At 40.8% G+C, this 24,590-nt stretch overlaps 1 protein-coding gene across 1 annotated transcript in view; it reads left to right on the forward strand.

Annotated features, from left to right (window-relative positions):
• Window positions 1-19,587, forward strand: part of CTSC (cathepsin C) — a 40,366-nt gene extending 20,779 nt beyond the window's left edge. The window contains 5 exon segments of the mRNA NM_001033617.2: window positions 356-522; window positions 5,559-5,714; window positions 10,017-10,132; window positions 16,466-16,597; window positions 18,603-19,587. Of these exon segments, the coding sequence (NP_001028789.1) occupies window positions 356-522; window positions 5,559-5,714; window positions 10,017-10,132; window positions 16,466-16,597; window positions 18,603-19,105 (1,074 nt within the window). The 3' untranslated portion in view covers window positions 19,106-19,587.
• The last annotated feature ends 5,003 nt before the right edge of the window (window positions 19,588-24,590 follow it).

Consider the following 24,590-nt stretch of genomic DNA (forward strand, 5'->3'; position numbering starts at 1 on the left):
GGGTTACTAGTGCCGCTCTCCTCGGAGGCTTGAAGATTAAATGAGGTGACTTTGGCAAAGTGCCTTGGAAAGCAGCTGCTTTAAAAATATTATTTTCTTTACCTGCGTTTCATTCTCTTGCAGTGTTGATTGTGTAAATTTTGCTCGGTGGTCAGTGATGCTAATCCTAGAAATGTTTCTTTCTCTTCCTCTTCTAGAATAGTTCTCAGACTGAAACTCTCAGATTTTGTTTTGGCTGACAGAGGCTGGTCCCTCAGGTGAAGAGAAAAAGAGGCATCGTTACTGTGAATGAGAGACGAGGAAACGGACCTGAGAGAGAACAGGTTCATGGGGCTTTTCCTTCTCTTGATTGCAGTATAAAGAAGAGGGTGGCAAGGTAACCAGTTACTGCCACGAGACCATGACTGGCTGGGTCCATGACGTGCTGGGCCGGAACTGGGCCTGTTTCACTGGAAGGAAGACAGGAAATACCTCGGAGAACGTGAACGTGAACACAGCACGCCTTGCGGGTCTCGAGGAAACGTGAGTTGTCGTCAGTGAAAGATCCATTTAGTTTTTTATGGTGTTTATAGGGATGTGTCTATATTAATCCTTGGAAATTTTAATTTGATTATATTAACTTTATTTGACCTAGAAACATAAACCATGTTATGTACCACTTTACTGGAAAAACACATTGGGTGATTTAACTGAGAGAAGAAAGTATTTTTTCAAAATACTTCTAAAGTAATGGACCAGTGAGGGCTTTAAAGAAGATTCATATAAAGGACCACGGAATTGAGTGACTTATACATGCAAATGGAACGACAGACGGGGTTCCAGATCACAAAAGGAGTATGTCAAGGCTGTATATTGTTACCCTGCTTATTTAACTTATATGCAGAGTACATCATGCAAAATGCTGGGCTGGATGAAGCACACCCTAAAATAAAGATTGCCGGGAGAAATATCAATAACCTCAGATATGCAGATGACACCACCCTTATGGCAGAAAGTGAAGAGGAACTCAAAAGCCTCTTGATAAAAGTGAAAGAGGAGAGTGAAAAAGTTGGCTTAAAACTTAACATTCAGAAAACTAAGATCATGGCATCCGGTCCTATCACTTCATGGGAAATAGATGGGGAAACAATGGAAACAGTGACAGACTTTATTTTTGGGGGCTTCAAAATCACTGCAGATGGTGATTGCAGCCATGAAATTAAAAGACGCTTGCTCCTTGGAAGGAAAGTTATGACCAACCTAGATAGCATATTCAAAAGCAGAGACGTTACTTTGCCAACAAAGGTCCATCTAGTCAAAGCTATGGTTTTTCCTGTGGTCATGTATGGATGTGAGAGTTGGACTGTGAAGAAGGCTGAGTGCTGAAGAATTGATGCTTTTGAAGTGTGGTGTTGGAGAAGACTCTTGAGAGTCCCTTGGACTGCAAGGAGATCCAACCAGTCCATTCTAAAGGAGATCAGTCCTGGGTGTTCACTGGAAGGACTGATGCTGAAGCTGAAACTCCAATACTTTGGCCACCTCATGCAAAGAACTCACTCATTTGAAAAGACCCTGATGCTGGGAAAGATTGAGGGCAGCAGGAGAAGAGGGCGACAGAAGATACAATGGTTGGATGGCATCACTGACTCGATGGAGATGAGTTTGAGTAAACTCCAGGAGTTGGTGATGCACAGGGAAGCCTGGTATGCTGCAGTCCATGGAGTCACAGAGACATGACTGAGTGACTGAACTAATTCTAATACAGAAAAATCATTTTATTATTGTCATATAATAAGATGTTGTGGGCTTCTCAGATGGCCCTAGTGGTAAAGAACCCACCTGTCAGTGTGGGAGACATAAGGGACATGAGTTTGATACCTGGGCCAGGAAGATCCCTTGGAGCGTGGAATGGCAACCCACTCCAGTATTCTTTCCTGGAAAATCCCATGGACAGAGGAGCCTGGTGGGCTACAGTCCTTGGGATTGCAAAGAATTGGACAAGACTGAAGTGACTTCACAGCACAGCACAATAAGATGTTGCAGAATCCTTGCAGATACATATGTTTATTTTGCATCAAATATAGGTGATACTAATCTAACATAAATCTTAAGGCAATAATAACTGAATTTCAGGTTCTTAGTATTTATGTAGTATATTTGCTGAGGCTAACATAACAGATTACACAGACTGGGTTAAGCAACAGAGATTTATTTTCTCATAGTTCTGGAGGCTGTAAGTCCAAGGTCACAGCGTCAGCAGGTTTGATTTCTTCTGAGGGCTCTGTCCTTGGCTTGCAGATGGCTGCTAACAGTTGTCCCTACACAGTCAGCCTGTAAGTGTTCTAATCTCCATTTCTTATAAGTATACCAGTCATGTGAGCTTCCCAGGTGGCTCAGTGGTAAAGAATCCACCTGCTAATTGCAGGAGATGCAAGAGACTTGGGTTTGATCCTGGGTCGGGAAAATCCCTTGGAGAAGGAAATGGCAACCTGCTCCAGTATTCTTGCCTGGGAAATCCCAGGGACAGAGGAGCCTGGCAGCCTTTAGTCCATGGGGTCACAAAGAGTGTGACATGATTGAGCAAACACACACACAAATACCAGTCATACTGGAGTAGAGCCCATCCATGTGACCTCATTTAACCTTGATGTCCTCTTTAAAGGCCATGTCTCAATATAGTCACATTCTGATACGCTGAAGGTTAGGACATGAACACATGTATTTAGCTTATAACAGACAGTTAATATTTTTCTTAAGTCAGGTCCAGTGTAAGTCACTGTGAACCACACAAGAGATTTCAAACTTTATTAGTTTGGAAGGAAAAGATAAATATTATTGGTAGCAGATTTTGTGTTTTATTTGACTGTGAAATCCCCTGGAAGTGTGTATGAGCAGATCACCCAAAGCCAGGCCACACAGGCAGTGAAGGGCTCTACAGCAGAAAAGGGGGAACGTGAGTTCAAAGAGGACGGATTGCTCTTGTCTGGGGAGGCACCCCGTCCCCTCAAGATTTAGACCAATTCATCCCCTCCATTTTGAACATAGATTTTAAGTTGCTTTGCTTGGCTTGACCTTTGAGTGACTCATTTCCTGTGAAGCTGCTCACTTTTCACCCTGCCATTTAGGATATAAAGGAAATGGCAACCCACTCCAGTGTTCTTGCCTGGGACGGAGAAACCCAGGGATGGAGGAGCCTGATGGGCTGCCGTCTATGGGGTCGCACAGAGTCGGACACGACTGAAGCGACTTAGCAGCAGCAGCAGCAGTGTACTGTGTACTTTTCTGATATTTCAAGCATTGCCTCATTTAGTGAAGAAGCTACAACCAGAGAGCTCAGAATCTATGTTGCCTCAGTTGGAAAATAAACATTTAGGACCTAAGTTACCATCAACATCTCTTTCAGCTCTTAATGATCAGATCTCAAAATAGATATTTACAATTTAAAAACGTGTTTCTTTTGGTGTTTGAGAAGACTCTTGAGAGTCCCTTGGACTGCAAGGAGATCCAACCAGTCCATCCTAAAGGAATTTAGTCCTGAATATTCATTAGAAGGATTGATGCTGAACCTGAAACTCCAATACTTTGGACAGCTAATGCAAAGAACTGACTCATTGGTAAAGACCCTGATGCTGGGAAGGATTGAAGGCAGGAGGAGAAGAGGACGACAGAGGATAAGATGGTTGCATGGCATCACTGACTCCATGGCCATGAGTTTGAGTAAGCTCTGGGAGTTCATGATGGACAGGGAGGCCTGGTGTAGGCCTGCTGCAGTCCATGGGGTTGCAAAGAGTCAGACACAACTGAGGAACTGAACTGAACTGAACCTGTGTCTTAAGAAAAAACAACTGTAGCTGGTTTTTATTGTTTGTTAGCTTGTCAGAAATAGAATACAGACAGTTTTATGCTTAATAAATGTACCTCTCTGTTTTCACATTTTGAAAAATGTGGGAAAGTACTTTGATAAAAACATTAAAAAACATTGTCAATGTGGTTGCACATTTTTGTTATTATTTCTAATGCTTCCAGGTTATTTGGCTATATCTCAATACTCCGTGAACATCTCTCTCTGTGAATGAAAAGAGAAAGAAAAGTTCACAGTATGCCTAAAGTTACTCAGGTTAGGTATATCTTGCTTTGTATAACTGAATGTTAATGGAAGTTATACACTCACTATATGTATAACTTATAGTGAATATAACTTATATAATAAGTTATATAATATGTCATAACTTACATAATATAACATAATAAGTATAACTTATTCACTATATGTATAACTTATATGTATATATAGTGTATGAAGTTATCCATACACTATATGGATAGGAGTCATACTTAAGTCATAGAACCTTTTTTTAGTAGAAATAATGTGGTGACTTCTGTAATTCCTGGCACCTGGCGCATAGGTGTAATACATATTTGAGTTAAATGAATGATCAACTCCCTCAGTCTTTTGCCTTTGTAAACATGCTCTTTGTGTATTCGATTTGTTTACATCTCTGTCCAAGCATTTGGCATCAGTTAAACCAGTGCCTCTCAGTATTTAATGTTGCTGTGAATCATCTGGGAATCCTGTTAAAAATGTCTATTCTGATTCAGGTGGCCTGGAATGACATTTAGAGTCTTCATTTCTAGCCAGCTTCCAGGTGCTTCTGCTGATACTGGCTCAAGAACCAAATCTGAGTGACGAGGATATAAACCTTGTCCGAATGGAACAACTTTTTGTTCGTCATGTGGTTACAATACTTGCCTTGCTGTATGTACGTTGAATACAGTTTTGCTGTGCTTCACCCACCCTCTTTTATTATTGCAAAGTTTAAAAGGTGATGTTTGTGTACGCAGTTGTATCCAACTCTCTGTAGCCATGGGTTGCCATTCCTGCTCCAAGGGATTTTCCCGCCCGAGGGACCACACCTGAGTTTCTTTTGCCTCCTGCATTGGCAGGCGGATTCTTTCCCTCTGTGCCACATACACACATTGAGGACAGTTTTGCTGTCTCCTCCACCCTTTTTTATCATTGCCAAGTTTAAAAGGTACATTGTAGAAATTGTATTAATAGAGGTGTGACTCTATCTTACCACTCAGAGATAACCTTGGTTGTATGTACTTTATATAGTATCAGTATAAATATACACTTTCACAAAAATTTGATTCATGCTGTGTCAACTTCTTTGATAGTCTGCTTTTTTGTCTAATATAGTGTGAACATTCTCCCGTATCACTAAATAATCTTCCAGACATTTTTACTGAATAACTGTATAGCAAACGAAGTGCCATTATTCATTTAATCCATTGTTTGTTTTAGAATTTATGTTTATAATCTATTACTAGTATAAAAGTGTTTCACTGAGTATCGTTATACAGTTATCTTAGTTCACTTAAATTTTATTTTCATAGGACATATTCCAGTTCTAGGCTGTGGATATAAATGTAGAGATATAGAGACTGATATACCCAGTTGCCTTCCTGAAAGGTTATATCACTTTACACTCAAGCTCAGAGTATGAATGCCTATTTTAATGGAATCTGTTTTATATCAGTAAAGAGTGTATGTGAAGCTATCTTACTTTTCTTGGCAGGTATTCTAATAGGCTCTACAGATATAACCATGACTTTGTGAAAGCTATCAATGCCATTCAGAAGTCTTGGACTGCAGCCCCATACATGGAATATGAGACTCTTACCCTAAAAGAGATGATTAGGAGAGGTGGTGGCCATAGCCGGAGAATTCCAAGGTAATAAAACATATCTCTTTATCATGAATAAAGATATATGTTGATTGATATCTTCCCTTCTAACCAGCCCTCCTTGCGATGCTCACTATTTTATTGGTTATCCCAGCTTAGATGTTTATGTTATCTTTTCTCTGACCGTGCCCCTCTCCTATTCATACATGTCCTGATGTTCTCCAGGCCCTGTTTATGGGCTTTGCTTTCACAGCATCTTCTGCCTCCTTTGCTCTGTTTGCATTTCTCCACTTTGGCTTGAGGGCCTTGTCATCTCTTGCCTGTATGATGGATCCGCTTCCTGTCTTCTGTCCTTTTGATCTCTTTCCCTCCCTGTCCCCATTCTTAGCCATTCTATGAAATACTGCCAGTTACATCTTCCTGTATTCAGCTGTGATCGGGTTACTACCTATTGTCTAAGGAATACATTTAGCCTGGTAATCAAAACCATCTAAATTTGACCGTAACTCTGTTTACACCTTGACCTGCTTTCAAACAATATGACAAAAAATTACTGAAAACTTTCACCTACCACCATTCATGAAACTTTCTTTGCCTCACATACCCCTGAACTGGCCTATAAAAACCATTGGCAAAAATCAATTTGCCACCGGTAAAAATCTCAAAATCCTTTTTCAGTTTTGAGGTCCAGCCAAAAAAAAAAAAAGTTACATATTTATCAATATACTTCTCCTGCCTTCAGCCAGAAGTGGCATTTCCTATCTTAGTTTACATACCCCATGATATGCATCTGATGGGAAATTATATCATTCTTTGAATTTATATAGTCAGGAGTTTGGTAGATTTATTTTATACCCTGAAAGCTATAGCTGAGTTTAGCATATGTAGTCCCTTGCTGCTGCTGAGTCGCTTCAGTCGTGTTCGACTCTGTGCGACCCCATGATGGCAGCATCAGGCTCCCCCATCCCTGGGATTCTCCAGGCAAGAACACTGGAGTGGGTTGCCATTTCCTTCCATTAACATTTATTAAATGACCAACGACGTTCTTGTAATGCCATACCTTGCTGCAGGAGAAATTGATGTAACTGAAGGGTAGGAAAACCAATTGGAAAAGTTAATGGGACTCAAAAGTTGTGTAGATGGGTTATTTTCTTTTAGTATATTGAAGCATTTTCTAATATTCAGAGAATATAATGATTATTTTCTTAATAGCTATAGAGTCCTTTGGTCAAGTTTTATTGTTTAAACAGACCACTGATAGATTAATGGTTAACTAAAATACATTGCTGGCCGAATACCAGACTGGATGAATAACAAGCTAGAATCAAGATCGCTGGGAGAAATATCAACAATTCAGATACACAAATGATACCACTCTAATGGCAGAAAGTGAAGAGGAACTAGAGAGCCTCTTGATGAAGGTGAAAGGGGAGAGTGAAAAAGCTGGCTTAAAACTCAACGTTTAAAAAACTAAGATCATGTCATACGGTCCTACCATTTCATGACAAATAGAAGGGGAAAAAGTGGAAGCAGTGACAGAGTTAATTTTCTTGGGCTCCAAAATCACTGAGGACGGTGACTGCAGCCATGAAATTAAAAGATGCTTGCTCCTTGGGAGGAAAGTTATGACAAATCTAGACAGTGTATTGAAAAGCAGAGATATCACTTTGCCAACAAAGGTCCGTATAGTCAAAGCTATGGTTTTTCCAGTAGTCATATACAGATGTGAGAGTTGGATGATAAAGAATGCTGAATGCCAAAGAATTGGTGCTTTTGAATCATGGTGCTAGGGAATACTCTTGAGAGTCCCTTGGACTGTAAGGAGATCAAGCTGCTCAATCCTAAAGGAAATCAACCCTAAATATTCATTGGAAAGACTGTCACTGAAGCTGCAATACTTTGGGCACCTGATGCAAAGAGCCAACCCATTGGAAAAGATCCTGATGCTGGGAAAGATTGAGGGCAGGAGGAGAAGGGGGTGTGAGAGGATGAGATGATTAAATAGCATCACCTATTCAGTGGACATGAGTTTGAGCAAACTCCAGGAGATAGTGGAGGACAGAGGAGCCTGGCGTACTGCAGTCTATGGCGTCATAAAGAGTAGGACACAACTTGGCAAATGAACAACAATAAAATTCATTGCTAAGTTTTTCTTCTGCAGACTAATAATCATAATCTGGCATTTTTCTACTCTGAGACTGTATGGAGTTTTTCCCTGTCCGACTGATAGCATTCTCTCATAATTCTACCCCTCTCTCAAAAAAAAAAAATTTGGTATAATGTTTCTCATAGTGTTTCTAAGGAGTGGACTAGTCTACGAGATGTTCTGGTTAGTCAGAACTCAGAAAGGGAGCATATTGTATCCCTTCTCGGATTTACTAAAGTGAAAGAGTCATCCTGTGTCTGTGTGAGACGGAAAGTTGAGAGCTGTTCAGTAGCAATCCAGAGGAGCCCCCAGAGGAGATGTGATCAGTGTTGGAACCTTAGGGAGACCAGGGCTCCTATCTGAAAGATTTGAGCCCGAGACACAACTGCATTGCCACGTGTCAGATGCCATGTTTCTGAAGAACTCCTGAAGAGAGTTTCTGAAGAACTTTGAATTTTTCTCTTTCCACCCAACCACCTTGGTTTTAGAGAAGAGATAGATTTATGAAGCCCTGTTTTTAAGGCTAATAAGTCTCCATAGAAGGTTTAGGATAAGAAGATAGAAGTGGGAAATGTCGAAGCCAGACACTGTGGTCTAGCTGCCTGATTTTCAGTAGCACTTTTGTATATGTGTTAGATCTGCTGAAAGTGACATAGTAGAAACTCAGCGATTCTTAACCTGAAACTCTGAAACTGAACCTGCTCAAATTGGAGGAAAATGTACTGTTTATGGACATCTCTCTGAGTGAGTCCAGAGCTTTCTCCGAATTCTTAAAAGCATCTGGACCCAAAGATGAAGAGCCAATAATGTACAGTGTGCCTATGATGTCTGTAATTCTCACTTCTCCGCCACCCAGCGTCCTCTTTCACTCACTTCATTTTCATACCATTGAGCTTCATTTGTCACGTTGCTTTTATTCTGTCTGTGTGTGCATTGATAAATGGATAAATGCATTGATAAATGGATAAACACTCTGCCTATAGGATGTAGGAAGAAGGAAGTTAACACTTCAATTGAATGTTTTGTTCACATTTAAGATAGTTACTTAAATGTATCACCAGCATATTTAGTCTTAAAGACATGGATGTTGATGGTCGTGGTAATCACCATAATAGCTTAATAGCTTATTAAAGACATCCAAGACTAGGTAATGTTTTAAGCACATTAATCATTATTGCATTGAATTATCATAACAGTGCTTAGAGGTAGGTATGACTATGCACATCGTAATAGGAGGTGATCATAGTTTTATGATGTTAAGTTCTTTGATGAGTGTCACACAGCTAGGAAGTGGTGAAGCCATTGTAGTTGTCTTTATGTCTGTCTTTTATCTGTTTATTGACCTGGTTTGCCTTCTTCTACTTACATCCTGTATTTCTCTGCCTTTCACTTCTTTTGTGACTACCATCACCACCCTCCGTAGAGTCAAACATCAGTAATTCCTCTGTTTTCTCTAAAACATTTATAGGCTATCTTCAATTTCCCATATCTACTTTTTTGGGTCAAAATATATGAAAAGAGAATGCTGTTATTTAGGCATACTAAAACTAGCAATGGCAATATATAAAACCAGTATTGTTTCATAGGGGAAAATTACTAGATCCTGAAAAATAGATGGGTAATTTTGAGACTTCTCCAGTAGCCAGTGGCTGAGACACTGTGATCCCAGTGCAGGAGGCCTGGGTTCAATCCCTAGTCGAGGAACTAGACCCTACATGTTGGAACTAAAGATCCCGCATGCCACAACTAAGATCACTCATAGCCAAATAAATAAATTGAAAAATAAATAATTGTAACAGTTAAAAAAAAAACAGAAATGGGCAATCTGTATAACTTAGTTGTATAATTGACACATTGTATAATAGATACATTTTTGACTGCAGCCCACCAGGCTCCTCCATCCATGGGATTCTCCATGCAAGAGTACTGAAGTGGGTTGCCATTTCCTTCTCCAAGGTATCTTCCCAACCCAGGGATGGAACCCACATTGTAGGCAGACACTTTACGGTCGGAGACACCAGGGAAGTCCATAATAGATACATTTTTGTATAATAGAAACATTGAAACACTGATGGACAAGTGTTCTTTGGATCTGAATCTACATCCAAGCCAGCCAGGTGGTTGAAATTATGGGATTAAAGGTTAGGAAATCATCCTCAAAGGAAAGACTGTACATTGATGTCAAGTGTCTATTTCCATCCTAGGCCCAAACCTGCACCAATCACTGCTGAAATACAGAAAAAGATTTTGCATTTGCCAACATCCTGGGATTGGAGAAACGTTCATGGTATCAATTTTGTTACTCCTGTTCGAAACCAAGGTAAAAAAATGTCTGATTTTTTTTCTTTTTTATTAAATCATTCTGAAATATTTATTGAACATTTACTATGTACCAGGCTCTCACATTCTGGGGGTACAGAGATGAAACTGGTATGATCTACATTAGTGAAGAAATAGAAAATCTATAGCTAATGAATAAATCTAATGAATACACACTTCTTCTTTTTGTATCCTTGACAGACACTGGTAATACCTGATCTCTCCAGCTGAGCTCAGCATTTCTTCAGTGTCCTCAGTATGTGTTCCAGATAGCTAGTGATATTCATTAGAGTGGTATATAAGCCAAACTCATTTGCACTCCAGGTTACGGAGACTTGTACAGAAGCAAAGAATTGCAGCTAAAATTAGTCTTTCTTGTCTTCCTTCTGCAGGTGGTTTGTTGGAATCTTTCATTTTTTTAACTGAAATATAGTTGACTTAGAATGCTGTATTAGTTTCAAGTGTACAGCAGAGTGATTCAGTTTATATATACTTTTTCAGATTCTTTTCCATTATAGTTTAAGATATTGCATATGTGATATGAATAAGTGATCTCATACGTTATTTGTCTTTCTCTGTGATTCACTTGGGCTTCCCCTGTAGCTCAGCTGGTAAAGAATCCACCTGCAATATAGGAGACCCTGGTTCGATTCTTGGGTTGGGAAGATCCCTTGGAGAAGGGATAGGCTACCAGCTCAGTATTCTTGGGCTTTCCTGGTGCTTGGGCTTTCCTTGGGCTTTTCAGTCTGTAAAGAACGCCTGCAGTGCAGGAGACCTGGGTTCGATCCCTGGTTTGGGAAGATCCCCTGGAGGAGGGCATGGCAACCCGCTTCAGTATTCATGCCTGGAGAATTCCGATGAAAGAGGAGCCTGGAGGGCTGATTTACTTAGTATGAGAATCTCTAGGTTCATCCATGTTGCTACAAATTGCATTATTTCATTCTTTTCCTATGGCTGAGTAATACTCCACTGTGTGTGTATATATATATATGTATATATACATATATATATATGTGTATATATATACACGCGCACACACCGTATCTTCTTTATTCTGGAATCCTTCTTTAAGTATCCACCTACTCTCCCCCCACCCCTCCCCCATCATTAGTCTAATTATAGGAGCCCAGAAAATGAATCCTTAATTTTTTTTTGCTGATGAAGTAGATTTTTTGAATTGCATAAGGATCTTTCAATTAACTTTACATCAGGATATGACATATAATGTAAGTACTAACTCAGCTTCCCGGTGGAATGTTTACCAGCATTATCACTATAATTGCATTTTGTCAGTTGTTTCAGAAAATTAGATACAGTATGAGTAGATTTAATAACGTTGCCTCTAATAGCACTTGAGAGCAAATTATCTTAGCCTAAATTTTAGCCAACAATGATTGGAGAATCATTTATACAACGCTCAGGTTTATTACTTCTAAGCTCGTTTTGAAGACAATTGTAGTACGCAGGACTGATTTGTTACTATAAAGTGGGTATAGTATTTGCTGTCTGGAAACATTCTGATGGTGTCTCCTGAAAGGATTATAAATTAATAACACCCAAAGATAAATTTTCCTTCCCCTTTCCTAAAAAATCAGTAATCAGCCTCTGCCAGTTCTCAGTATTCACCACCACCCCTTCAGTTCATGCCCACTGCATTCTTAGAGAGTGTTCTGAATATACGGGGCTTTGGGCAAGTCTTGCAACGGCAGGGTTCCTGTCCTTTATCTGACACTGGAGGTCTCATCTCTTTGTCTTTCCTTTGTGCCAGTTATTCTTGGCCTCTTTGGCTCCAGAGAAAGTGTGGGTCCTGAAATCCATCCCTACCTTTCTTGGGACAGCTTCTTTGAAAATGAGGGATTGGAAATTTAAAGGTGATTGAGAAATGAGTGGAAAGTCAGTTAAAAAGATTTGATGTTAAGAGAGGATTAAGATTTATTCTGTCATCAAATAGGTTTCCTGTCCTTCCTGGAGAGGATTAAGTAGACTTCCCTGGTGGCTCAGACGGTAAAGTGTCTGTCTACAATGCAGGAGACCCAGGTTTGATCCTTGGGTGGGGAAGATCCACTGGAGGAGGAAATGGCAATCCACTCCAGTACTATTGCCTGGAAAATCCCATGGACAGAGGAGTCTGGTAGGCAACAGTCCATAGGGTCGCAAAGAGTCGGACACGTTTGAGCGACTTCACTTCTACACGTTGATTGTCGAGGGCTTAGCACATGGCTGTTCCCACTGTGTTGTGTTTATAGGGTATCCAACATGTCAGGAATTTTTGTTTAAAGGCTGAGGATATGAAGACTAATATGATACAGTCCTTTGTCCTAGAGACTACAGCTTAGCAAGACTTACAAACAAAACATTAAGATACAATATAACTGCTTTAAGTAGGGCGCTTAAAAAATTCATTCAGAGAAGGTTGGAGGAAAAATTTAGCTCAGCTCACTTCCCAAAAAGGTTTAATTGACTAGTGATGAGATAATAATTCGAAGGAAATCAGACTTTCCAATCCCAGATTCTCTGACAGTGTCTCTCTTGTAGCTGAGTAAAAGCTCTTGTTGTCTGTAATATTCCATATTCTTTGAGTGTTATAAATATGGTTTGTATAGACATGGGCAGTTTAAAAATAGAGGGCTTTGAGTGATTCATTGCTTTTAAATTGAGCCCTCATCTGTGGTATCTTCTCAGATATCTGAGAAAATAATGTACACTGGGTACACGGAGGTTCCTCTTTGGACTTCTTTGTGGTGTTCTGTACTTTATGAAAAAAATTATTTTCTCTTCCTACTAACTGGGCTACTTGGAAGTTTCCACTAACTTAAATATGCCAGCGTCCTATAGAATTCAAAATTACCCGCAGTTCAGGGAACTCACAACTTTTCTCTATTCAGAGAGCAAATTAAGAGTAATGAAAAACAAAAAAACCAAAAAATTCCTGGGTAGGGGGATAAACCTTTACCCTAAACTTGTTAGGGTAAGTTTAAGCACCAGCCTTATAGCTAAGGTCTACTTTGCATGTGAGAGGGAAGAGAGCTAGGAAATTGGAAGAGACGGACTTTGCTTGTTCATCTCCCAGTTGTGCTGTCTTTATTACTGTGTCTTCAAGAGAGAAGGGGAGTGTCTTTCAGGTCACATTAATTGGGAAATGCAGAGTGGCTTCCTAACTTTAAAACTCTAGTTCATCTTAGTCCTGTTCTAACTATTGTTTCTACTAAAGCTGGAAGGCAGGGGCCTTAAACTGTTCCACCCTATTCCTTTTACACCCAAGATGACAAGAAATGTCAGAAAGGTCAAGTGAATTGCCCAGTCACATAGCTGACTGATGGGGTGAGCAGGAAGGGCAAAAAGGAATCCTGGCTCCTTACTACCGGCTCAGTGTGTTCACCACTGTTAGAAGGTGAAGGCTGAGAACTGACACGCAGGTAAGCCATGTGGCAATCACATTATCTATTTTAAGACTGTGGAAACTTGATTACTGCAGAACTCTGCCTGGGCCAACTCCCCTTCTTATTCTTTTCTTGTTGTTGTTTAGTTGCTAAGTCTAACTCTTTTGCGACCCCATGTACTGTAGCCCGCCAGGCTCCTCTGTCCACAGGATTTTCCAGGCAAGAACACTGGAGTGGGTTGCCATTTCCTCCTCCAGGGCACCCTCCCAGCCCAAGAACTGAACTCTTATCTCCTGCATTGGTGAGCTGATTCTTAACCAGGAAAGCCCTCCTATTCTTTCTTGCCCCGTAATCTTAAGAGAAAAGGGTCCTTTTGGAAGCTAGACTCTGGCATTGACTTTTGAAGAGATGTTAATTACTTCGGCAGCTGACCTTTTGGGAACATCAGAGGCTTGAGGAAGATTATTTCCTTCCCTCCTTCTAATTTCTCTGGTAATAGCACATTCTGAGTCCTGGAATGGACATGTGGCCTGTCCCTCCCACGATACTGGATAGGCTGATAATGAAGGTTTAATACTTAAAGCCAAGAGAGTTATTTCCGTGGCTGCCATGGGCCAAGACTGCTAAATGGCCAAATTGGGATCGTTTCTAGACTCTCTTGTGATACTACTGATGTCTCATGAAAGGAACATTGGCTTTGCCATTTACTGTCACTCACCTAGTTCTCTGACTTTGTATCATGTGAAAGAGGAGTCCTAAGGGTAGTAGTATTTAGATGGCTTCCTAAACAAAATGGACAAGTTAAGTTTGGTCTGCCGAGTAATTGGAAGGTGGGGAAAGGAAATTTGAGAATTCTTTAAAGTAGATATGGATCTGCAAATGGAAGAAAACGGTATTCCTGTGTTAGGAGGCAGCTAGGTGCTGGCATCTGCCGCCCTTTAGTTTGGTGACTGGCCAGGCCATTGCCTCTTTCTGAGTCTCCGTGTATGCGTTGTCAAGTGAGTAGATTGTACACTAGATGGATTCCAAGGCCCCCTTCCAAATGTTTCTCTTCTAATGGTCACAATTGAGCAAAAGCAGTATGGATGAATCTGAGATGTTTATGGGGAGAATTTTGGGAACCATCAGAAATGGTAGCAGTTAAAGGGTAACAGGGCACTAATAGACTAAAAGTAAATGTTGACTGTTTCCATTGAAATAGCTTTCTTTCCTGGCTATAAATATGTGTCTGCTTGTTCATAATATGACTTCTTTCTACAGAGATGCACTGAGTTCCTTCATTGCATCAAGGTGAAGAAGACAGAGTTCCTGTAAACACTCCAGGAAATTCATAGTTTAGTTTGAGAAAAACAGTATAAAGTAATTCAAGTAGAGTTTAGAATGTTCCCTGGTGGCTCAGATGGTAAAGAATCTGCCTGCAATGTGGGAGACCTGGGTTCAATCCCTGGGTTGGAAAGCTCCCCTGGAGAAGGGAACGGTTACCCCCTCCAGTATTCTTGCCTGGGGAATTCCATGGACAGAGGAGCCTGGCGGGCTACTGTCCACGGGGCCACAAAGAGTCAGACATAACTGAGCAACTAACACTTTGACTTTCTTGCATAGCACGCCGGAGATGGAGCTTAGAATATCCTGGTGCTCCTTGTTCTTAGGGAAGGACATGAATGAACATTTCCTTGGAGAAGAGAAAAACGATGCCCCTTGTATTTTTAAAGTATAATGTTATGAATATTTTTCTGAGGAAGGCAGTCACTAAATTACTAAATTCAGATTTATTAAAGAGAACAAAGGCAGCATTCTCTTTATGTAGAATGAGTTTTGTTAGTTTTTTGGGGTTTTTTAAGTTACTAGTAAATTGAATAATATATCAACTTCATTTAATTTCCAGTGTCTTGGCTGCAGGAGATCTTGGATGCAGGATACCTGGGTTCAATCCCTGGGTCGACTGAGTGACTAGCTTTTACTTTGGGGGGTTTTGGTACAAGTATATCTCCATGTAGAATTTACATCAATGGCAGAGGTAAAAGAGGCCATGTTATAATAGAGATGTTAAAATTATGTTCATTTCTTCCTGGAATTGTAATAAGTGGAAATCTAGTTTTATTACATACATGCCATATTTTATTCTGTGTATAAATTTCTTCTACTCACATATTGAATCAGATTAAAAAATATCATTATGTAAATTACCTCATAATACAGTATGTTTTTCTTCTTTTGAAGTAGCAACTATATTCCTAGCATATGCTTCGTAAGTAAATTCATTTTGTCTTTGCCAGAGCATTCAGGTATTAAATTAAGCTGTTTTCTTTTCCTTTCTCCCCTACTTCCATCCAACCACTTTTCAATTTATTTTCAATTTCACTACCTCCATCTGCTTTAATATCTTTACTTCCTTATTGAATACTTTAAATACCATATTGGTCATTATATAATAATTACTCTTTTTGTTACATTTTCCCTGGTTGAGTCCAACTCTCTATAATGATACACCTATACTTGAGCCATTCTTAGAGTTAATTCCACCCAACAAGTTGCCTTAGAAAACATCTCTCTGGCGATATTTAGAAGCTCAGTTCGTATGTATTCCTCCCTAATTTTCTTTCAACTTGATGACTCAGAATGTTGCAGATGTATCAATACATCATTTCTTCATTATTAAGAATATTGTCAAGTGCTTTGCAGAAGTTAGGAGGTTTTTTCCCTCCCAAAGCATTCTCAAGGAAAGTCCCATGTAGTAATGTTTGCCTTCAGTGAAAAAGCTGAAATCTTAAGATTTGCCTGTAAGGTCAGTAGCGTTCATTGATTGAATCTCCTTTATTGTGCTAATCCTTAGGAACAAAAGCAGCAACACTCAATATAGCTATATTAATGTATTCATCCACTCAGGTTTTCTTTGGCTTTTGTTGAGGGCATCAGAGTCTCTTAGGTTATATGTCTTCCTTTTCCATCACCAGGGTCTTGTGGAAGCTGCTACTCATTTGCTTCTATGGGGATGATGGAAGCAAGAATCCGCATACTAACCAACAACACTCAGACCCCGATCTTGAGTCCTCAGGAGGTTGTGTCTTGCAGTCAGTATGCTCAAGGTAAGTGTTGTGTTTCAGGCACTGTGGAGCTGTGTGTAGTTTGCCATTGTTGGCAAAACCATCAGGATGGGGGGTAGAGAGAGCACAGTGTCTGCTCTCAGAAAACCTGGGTGCAAGTTCTGGCCCTGTCACTCACTACTTAGTGCTTTCTCATGGAACTCACTGTGGCATCCAGCACAGTGTCAGGAATCGCTATAATCTGAGTAAGGACGGGCTCTCTGGAGCCTCTTACATTCATTACCCAAGAGTGGTCAGAACCCTGAGGGAGCAGCTGTTACGCTACATATAGACAGGGGACAGACATGAAGCTGTTCTCTAGGATTTTGAAGACCTCCCAGCTTCTAACTACGAGTTTCAGTTCCAAATAAGGTCTCACTCTGAAACCTAATTCTTATTGAAAGCGTATGAACGCTAGTTTCTCTCTAGAAGGATGTAAAAGTTTTGTACATAGGCTTTCAGAACAGGGCATATATAAGGTATGTAGAAAGCCAGTGGATTCAGGGAGAAATCGTCTCATTTGGAAGTTTGATGCTGTCATCCCCACCCAGATTTGGCTGCTTGAAAGCTTCTCAGTTCACCAGTGCAACTGCTGGTGTGTAGTTATTTGTCAGTGAGCCTTTTATTCTTCCTGAGATACTTATTAAACACCCACATTGTGACTTCTGGGCCCCGAAGACTCTAAAGTATCAAGAGAGTGACCTCATGAAGCTTACAGTAAAGTGAGGAAAATAGAAATTCAGTGAGTATGAGAACAATGAAGGAAAAGTACAGGGTTATGGATGTGTATACAGGTATAGCTTGGTGTGTTGCTCTTCTCAGACACGGTGTGTTTTTACAAATTGAAGGTTTGTGGTGACCTGCGTTGAGCCAGGCTGTCAGCGCCATTTTCCCAGCAGCGTTTGCTCACTTCTTGTCTCTTTGTCACATTTTGGTAATTCTCAAAATGCTTCCAACCCTCCCCCCAGCAAAACTGTTATGACTCACTGAATGCTCTGGTGATGGTTAGTGGGTTTTGTTTTGTTTTGTTTTGTTTGCAATAGAGCATTTTTAAATTATGGTGTATGTATTGCTTCTTTTGGAAAACATGAACACTTAGTAGACTACAGTAAACTGTAAACATAATTCTTATATACCCTGGGAAAACAAAGCATTTGTGTGGCTTTCTTCATTGTGATATTTGCTTTATTGTGGTGATCTGGAACTGAACCTGCAGTGTCTCTGAGATATAATAGGGCCAGGACTGGAGGGAAGGATATGGGGACCTGATTCAGACTTTTCTGCAGGAGATGGTCAGAGAAGACTTCCTTGAGGAAGCGTCTGCCTATTTAATAGTGACAATAATTGCAAGCTTTTATTGCTTTTACGTGACTTAATCCTACGAGGAAGGTGCAAGTGCTATCTATATTTTACAGATAAATAAACAGAGGTACAGGGAAATTAAATTCTTAACACAGTTTTGGATTTGAATCTACATAGGCTTCAGAGCCTCCCACTTAACCATGAAGCTACCTTCCACATCAGGGGCCAAATAAATGTCTGTCAGATAGATGGGGATGAAAGGGTAGTTAGCTAGATGGCTGATGGAAGGGTGAATGGAGCGGTATTTAAGCCAAGAGCAACTTCCAGGGGTGACATAATAGTTAGTGGGCTTCCTTGGTGGCTCAGTGATAAAGAATCCACCTGACAATGCAGGGGACACGGGTTCTCTCCCTGGTCCGGGAAGATCCCACGTGCCACAGGACAGCCGAGACCAGGATCCACATCTGGGGAGGTGCCCAACCAGAGAGGCACTGCGATAAGAAGCCCGCCCGCCACAGCTGGAGAGGAGCCCCCGCTCGCCACGACCGCAGAAGGCCTGCGCACAGTAACCAAGGCCCGTCACAGCCAAATAGCAAATAAGTCTTTAAAAACAAATTAATGGAGTCGAAAACACGTGAAACGGGACAGTTTCTCCTGTAGCCTTTTCTGACAGACGGTGGTAACCCTGTGTGTTCTTCACCCGCAGGCTGTGAAGGTGGCTTCCCTTACCTCATCGCAGGGAAGTATGCCCAGGACTTTGGGTTGGTGGAAGAGGACTGTTTCCCCTACACAGGCACGGATTCGCCGTGCAGACTGAAAGAGGGCTGCTTCCGGTACTATTCCTCCGAGTACCACTACGTGGGCGGTTTCTACGGGGGCTGCAATGAAGCCCTGATGAAGCTTGAGCTGGTCCATCAGGGGCCCATGGCCGTCGCCTTTGAAGTCTACGACGACTTCCTCCACTACCGCAAGGGCGTCTACCACCACACGGGGCTGCGAGACCCTTTCAACCCCTTCGAGCTGACCAATCATGCTGTGCTGCTGGTGGGCTATGGCACTGACGCGGCCTCTGGACTGGATTACTGGATTGTTAAAAACAGCTGGGGCACCAGCTGGGGTGAGAACGGTTACTTCCGCATCCGCAGAGGAACCGACGAGTGTGCGATCGAAAGCATAGCGCTGGCGGCCACCCCGATTCCTAAGTTGTAGGGTGTACCTCGCAGGGTTTCACGCTGACCACCGCCAGCCAGGAAGGGAAGATGCCTTATTCAGGGACTGGAGACATGTACGGTATTGCTACTGCAGTTTCAAAAGATTATAGATAGCTTCCTGTGAAGATCTGTGCCTTTACAATTAAAAGTGCCCTTGATTTTAATTTTAATACACTTTCCCCCTGAAAAGCAGTCTGCTTTTTCCTCAGTACTCTGTTCAGTGCGGTTTTTATGGAGGATGGTGAGAGACGAAGTAATGGATTTTGCTAATCATTTTGTGATTCAAACGCATGCTGTATTTTAAAAACAATCGACAGAACCACACAGGCTTATTTTTAAATTGTATAAATCATGAGACAATGTGACAATGGTTATTAAAAAAATTTTATAAATATTCAAGTGATATAAAAAAAGAAAAAATATTCAAGTGATATGTACTATGGAATTTATGTATGTGCTTAAGAGAATTTTTACTCTTGACTCCTTCTGTTATATTTATTTATTTCACATATGTAAATACTTGAAAAAGAAAACTCATTTCAGGGCATCTCCACTAAAAACAAAATTATGAATCTTTATAATAGGGGGTATATGCAATTGAAATCTAGTGAACTGTTCTCCTGTGGCTCAGTGGTAAAAAATCTACATGCAATGCTGGAGACTTAGGAGATGCTATTTCTATGCCTAGATCAGGAAGATTCCCCTGGAGGAGGAGATGGCAACTCATTCCAGTATCACTGCCTGAAGAATCCCATGGACAGAGGAGCTTGGCGGGCTACAGTCCATGGGGTTGCAAAGAGTCAGACACAACTTAGTGAATGAGCATGCATGCATGAACCCTGAAAAGTTATCTCCTGGGTATTTGAGGAGCCAGGGATTATAGAGAAAAGAAACTCCAGTTTTGATGAGTCTGGATATTGGTTAAAACGTTTTACAGTGTATCTTGCCCTTGAAGGTATTGGTTAGCCTTCACTGGCTGAGCAGTAATAGCCCAATAAGTGGAATATTAGCAGTTTAGATTTGGTCAGGTCTTTGGGATCTCTGGGCTTCCCTGGTGGCTCAGACGGTAAAGCGTCTGCCCACAATGCGGGAGACCCGGGTTCGATCCCTGGGTCGTGAAGATCCTCTGGAGAAGGAAATGGCAACCCACTCCAGTATTCTTGCCTGGAAAATCTCATGGATGGAGCCTGGTAGGCTACAGTCCATGGACTTGCAAAGAGTCGGACACGACTGAGCGACTTGGGATCTCCAAGGGATATTTCAGAGATGTGAAACCTCCACACTGAGTAAACAGATAGGATCCTGTAGAAATGATAGATCAGGCAAAATTAGGCAAATTAGTCAAAGCTCTAAACCATAAATAAGAACCATAAGGCTTCTAGAACTGACAGGAACCCTAGTGATCATAGAGATCATGCCGTCTTACTTTCTCTTAATCAGAAAAAGAAACTAAGGCTCACTCAGTGGGCACGTGACTCATCCAAGGTCAAATGATGAGTCTTGATTAGAACCTAGATTCTCTAAGTCTGGCTCTCCTTGAGTGCCTTAGACACTGAATCTCTGCACTTTCCACCAGAGGGTCCAAAATCACCGAGGATACCAGGTGCATACTTGGAAATTTCACATTGACATGTGAAGTCTCAGAGCTTTGTCTTAAACCCCATGTCCTTCTTGCATTGCAACTCACTACAATGACATTTTTGCTGTTAAACTGAGGCATATTCCAGGAGTTTGCCTTGTTTTTAAAGGGTGGCCCCTGGCACATGGCCACATACTTTTGACCTTTTTACCACAGGATGACAAAGAGGCAGACACTCTGAGTAGCAGGTGTAACCAGAGTCCTCATTACCTGGAAGACCTCCAAGGAGGTATATTTTCTTTGTTACTGTTACTTGTTGAATATAGTTTATGCTTAGCCTTGTTGCTATATGAATGTGTAAATAAACTTTGCAATGAGGCAGGAATTCATTTTTCACTAAAATTTATAAAGATACATCAGCTTAATACCTAAGATTTTCTTTAACCTGTAAACATGAGCCCATCCTTTGGTTTTTATTTGGACATCAGTCAGCTGACCCACGGGAGAGCATGTCCAAACTTTTCCATAATCTCATGAGGGCCCTGGCTGAGCTCTGAAGGAAAATTGTTGGCCCGTATCATTCATTAAATACTTGAGGAAATATTAAAGGACTAAATACAGCCATGGTCTGGTCTCACAAGCATGATTAGTTGAGGACAAACAATGGTTTGAAGAGGCCCCAAGTTTTCAGAGATTGCAAGCAGAATCACCCAGAAGCTCCAATTACACTGCCCTCCAACTTGCATTTTTCTGCTGTGAGACGTCTGCTTTTCCTGTGACTCTACAAGAGAAAGATCACCATTTCATGTGCAGTGGTGGAATTAATTCAAGATGTTGACTGAATGGAACATCATGGTTCCTCAAGCCACGTCATTAAACTGTTAAACTACAAAAGTAGCTAGTTGCATTATCTAAAAATTTTTTATATCAGAAAAGAACATAATCATCAAAAGAACATATCATCAGAACATATCATCAAAGTCTGTTGAGAAAGTGAGCTCTAAGGGAAAAAAAAAAAAAAATGAGTTTGGGAATTCTGGTAAGCCTCCCCCAAAACACTCCCGGAAAAGCTCCAGTGGTAATGTGCATTGATGATACCACTGGCCACAAAGAAAACAATAGCTTTAGCTGGGCAGTCCAGCACAGACGATCCTGACCCTGGTGCTTTAGTGCCTAGGAGGGATTGCTGGCTCTGCCACACGAGCTCTGAAACCTAGGGCAGCTTACTCAGCCTGCCTGTGCGTCTGTTTGCTCATCTGTAAAACGGGGATAATGGGGTAAATATCTATCCCTGTGTGAACGCTTCCTAAACCCTTGCTGTTACAATAAAGGAACCAAATGGGTTTGCACTTTTGAATGACATTATTTGCTTTATTTAAGGTCAGGCCTTACCCCATCCCAAGCAGGTAAACAAAGATAGATTCAGATAATGAAGTTTCCCTGACCTTTCAGACTTACTGAACTCTGATTTCTAACCTGGTCTCAGGAACTGACTAGATTTGGACTGTAAAGGATATATGTATCTACTTCTCAGAGCTCCGGGGGTTAAATGTCTTCACGAATGGAAAGCATGTGCAACTGTGCTTGGAACACAGTAAAGAGTATGTAATTATTAGTTACTGTTCAAGTCATCTTTTTCCCAGATTCAGATTGTAAAATAATCTTTTGCTTTGGGGAAGCAACTGAGATGTATTTCTGTTAAACAAGCTCAACTCTACTGAGAGGGTAGAGGAGGGGTTTCAGAGAGATTTTTTTAAAGGGAGTAAAGAACAGGAACGTGGCACAGAGAAACCTACAGAGAAGAATCTTCAAAAACTTTGTGAATTAGGGAGACGATTTTGATTTTCTGGAACTGAGGTTTTACATTCCCCACCACATCATTGCCTCGCCTGCTGCCTTTGTGGAAAGAATTGTGACAGGCGATCAGGTTTAGATGGCTACAGCAGAGTGGAAAATCAGGCCCCAGCTGAGAGCAAACAACTTTGAAGCAAGAAAGTCTAAAGGTTAAGCTAAGGTTGTAACAATTCAATTTTTATAATCAGGATTGTCCTATTAGAATAAGCAACAGATTCACGAAACAACAGAGCTGGTAGGCCATCTATTCCACCTCTGTCATTAACATAAAAATGGATTCAGTGAGCTGGACATGCCTAGCTAATAAAGATAAATTTAGACCCCGGTGTGTGACAGACTTTCTACTGTACCTGCTGCCTCCCAATTAAGAAAAATGGAGAAAGAGATATAAATGTTACAAGACAAGCTGACCTTGTTCTGTAAAATCATTTCTAAGATCCTTTCCAGTTCTCAGAAATCCTATTCTGAACACTTGGTGGCAAGTTCTCTAAGCTCTAATCCATGCGGGGTGGCTTGGGAGGTTTAATCTTAACAGTTTTCCTCTAAATACACTGATGTTTATATTTATTAACTGTAATAAAGATTTTTTTTTGGACTATGGTTAAGTAGAAACTTCCTGACCAAGACAGGCAAGCTTAAGACATAAATTCTTCAGCTCGACAGCAAGCGCATGGACTTGAGTTTGTACATTGGTCATGGGTTAGCTAGCGATTGGGCCTTAGTTTCATCAGCTGTAAAATACTGACCTCATGGAACTGTAGTTCTGATTAAAAGTGGATTTGCCTGAAATCGCCTAGACTGTGAAATAATTGAATCCTTAGCCTGCGTTATGGCTGCTCTGCACAATGTCCTCTTGATGACAGCAAACCAAAGTGGTAGGAGGTAAAACAGCCCTCGGACTCACGCCTTCGTTGGTGTCTTCGTTTTCCTTTCAGAAGATCGTTTATATCAAGATCCCTTTTTCCTACATGAAGAGAAAGCAGAAGTAAGAAATTAAACTTCTCCTTTTCCTGTTTTGAGGATGTGAAGCTGCTATGTTTTGAGTTTGAACTTTCTAGCCTAAAAGGCAATTTGCTTTTTGAAATTCAAATTCTATAGGTAGTTAAACAAGGAAAGACTGTGATGAACTCCAAACTGCCCAAATTGAGGGGAAAAAAAGCAGATGTGTTTCTTCCTCTAATGCAAAAGGTCTAAAGAGATTGAAATCCTAGCAATCAATTGGAAAGAAATAAGTTGGAGAAATAACCTTCCCTTGAGGAAATGAAGGAAATGCCAGGAAGCTAAGATTGTGCGTTAAAGTAATCATTGAGATGATTTGTGTGTGTGTGTTTCCTGTAAGGTATTTCTTGCAGCTTCAAAAGTATTGAATATTTTCAAGTGAAGTATAAGATAAATGAAAGAAAATGAATGCTTTTAGTATCAGATTTTTCTACCCCCCCCATTCTCTCGTTTGAGGGGTTTCTGGACAATTAAGAGAAAAACTTGTTTTCCCTCTAGATAACTATTCTTATGCCCCCATATGCACAGTATTCCCAAGAGATAGTAGACACAATCCCAGTTCTGCAGACTGAAATTCAGCAGAGCAATAAGAACAGGTCTATGAAGAGAAAGCAAAAGAGCACTGTGTCCTGAAAATACCATGTACTCTGGAATCAGACAACCTGTGCTCCTCCAGTGATTGTTATTTAGACCTTAGTCCAGTCACTGAACAGAGATCTATAGTCTTCAGTGTTCACTTGTTAAAAAGTGATGCCAGGGAATTTCCTGGCGGTCCAGTAGTTAGGACTTGGAACTTTCACTGCCGTGGCCTAGGTTCCATCCCCGCTTGGGGAACTAAGATCCCTCAAGCCATGGGGTATGGCCTAAATAAATAAATAAAAAAACAAAAGGTGATGCCAATATCTACAATCAAGGGTTGTGGCCAGGTTTCAAAAAAGCTGTGAGTATTTACATACTACCTGCCTGTGTAAAAAAAAACATTTTAAGTTTTCAGGTGCTTTACAAAGGAAAAGATGCAGTACAAAATACATTTAAAATAAGTGAGCAAACT

The sequence above is a fragment of the Bos taurus genome, chromosome 29 (assembly GCF_002263795.3).
Source record: "Bos taurus isolate L1 Dominette 01449 registration number 42190680 breed Hereford chromosome 29, ARS-UCD2.0, whole genome shotgun sequence".
NCBI classification, from domain to species: Eukaryota; Metazoa; Chordata; class Mammalia; order Artiodactyla; family Bovidae; genus Bos; species Bos taurus.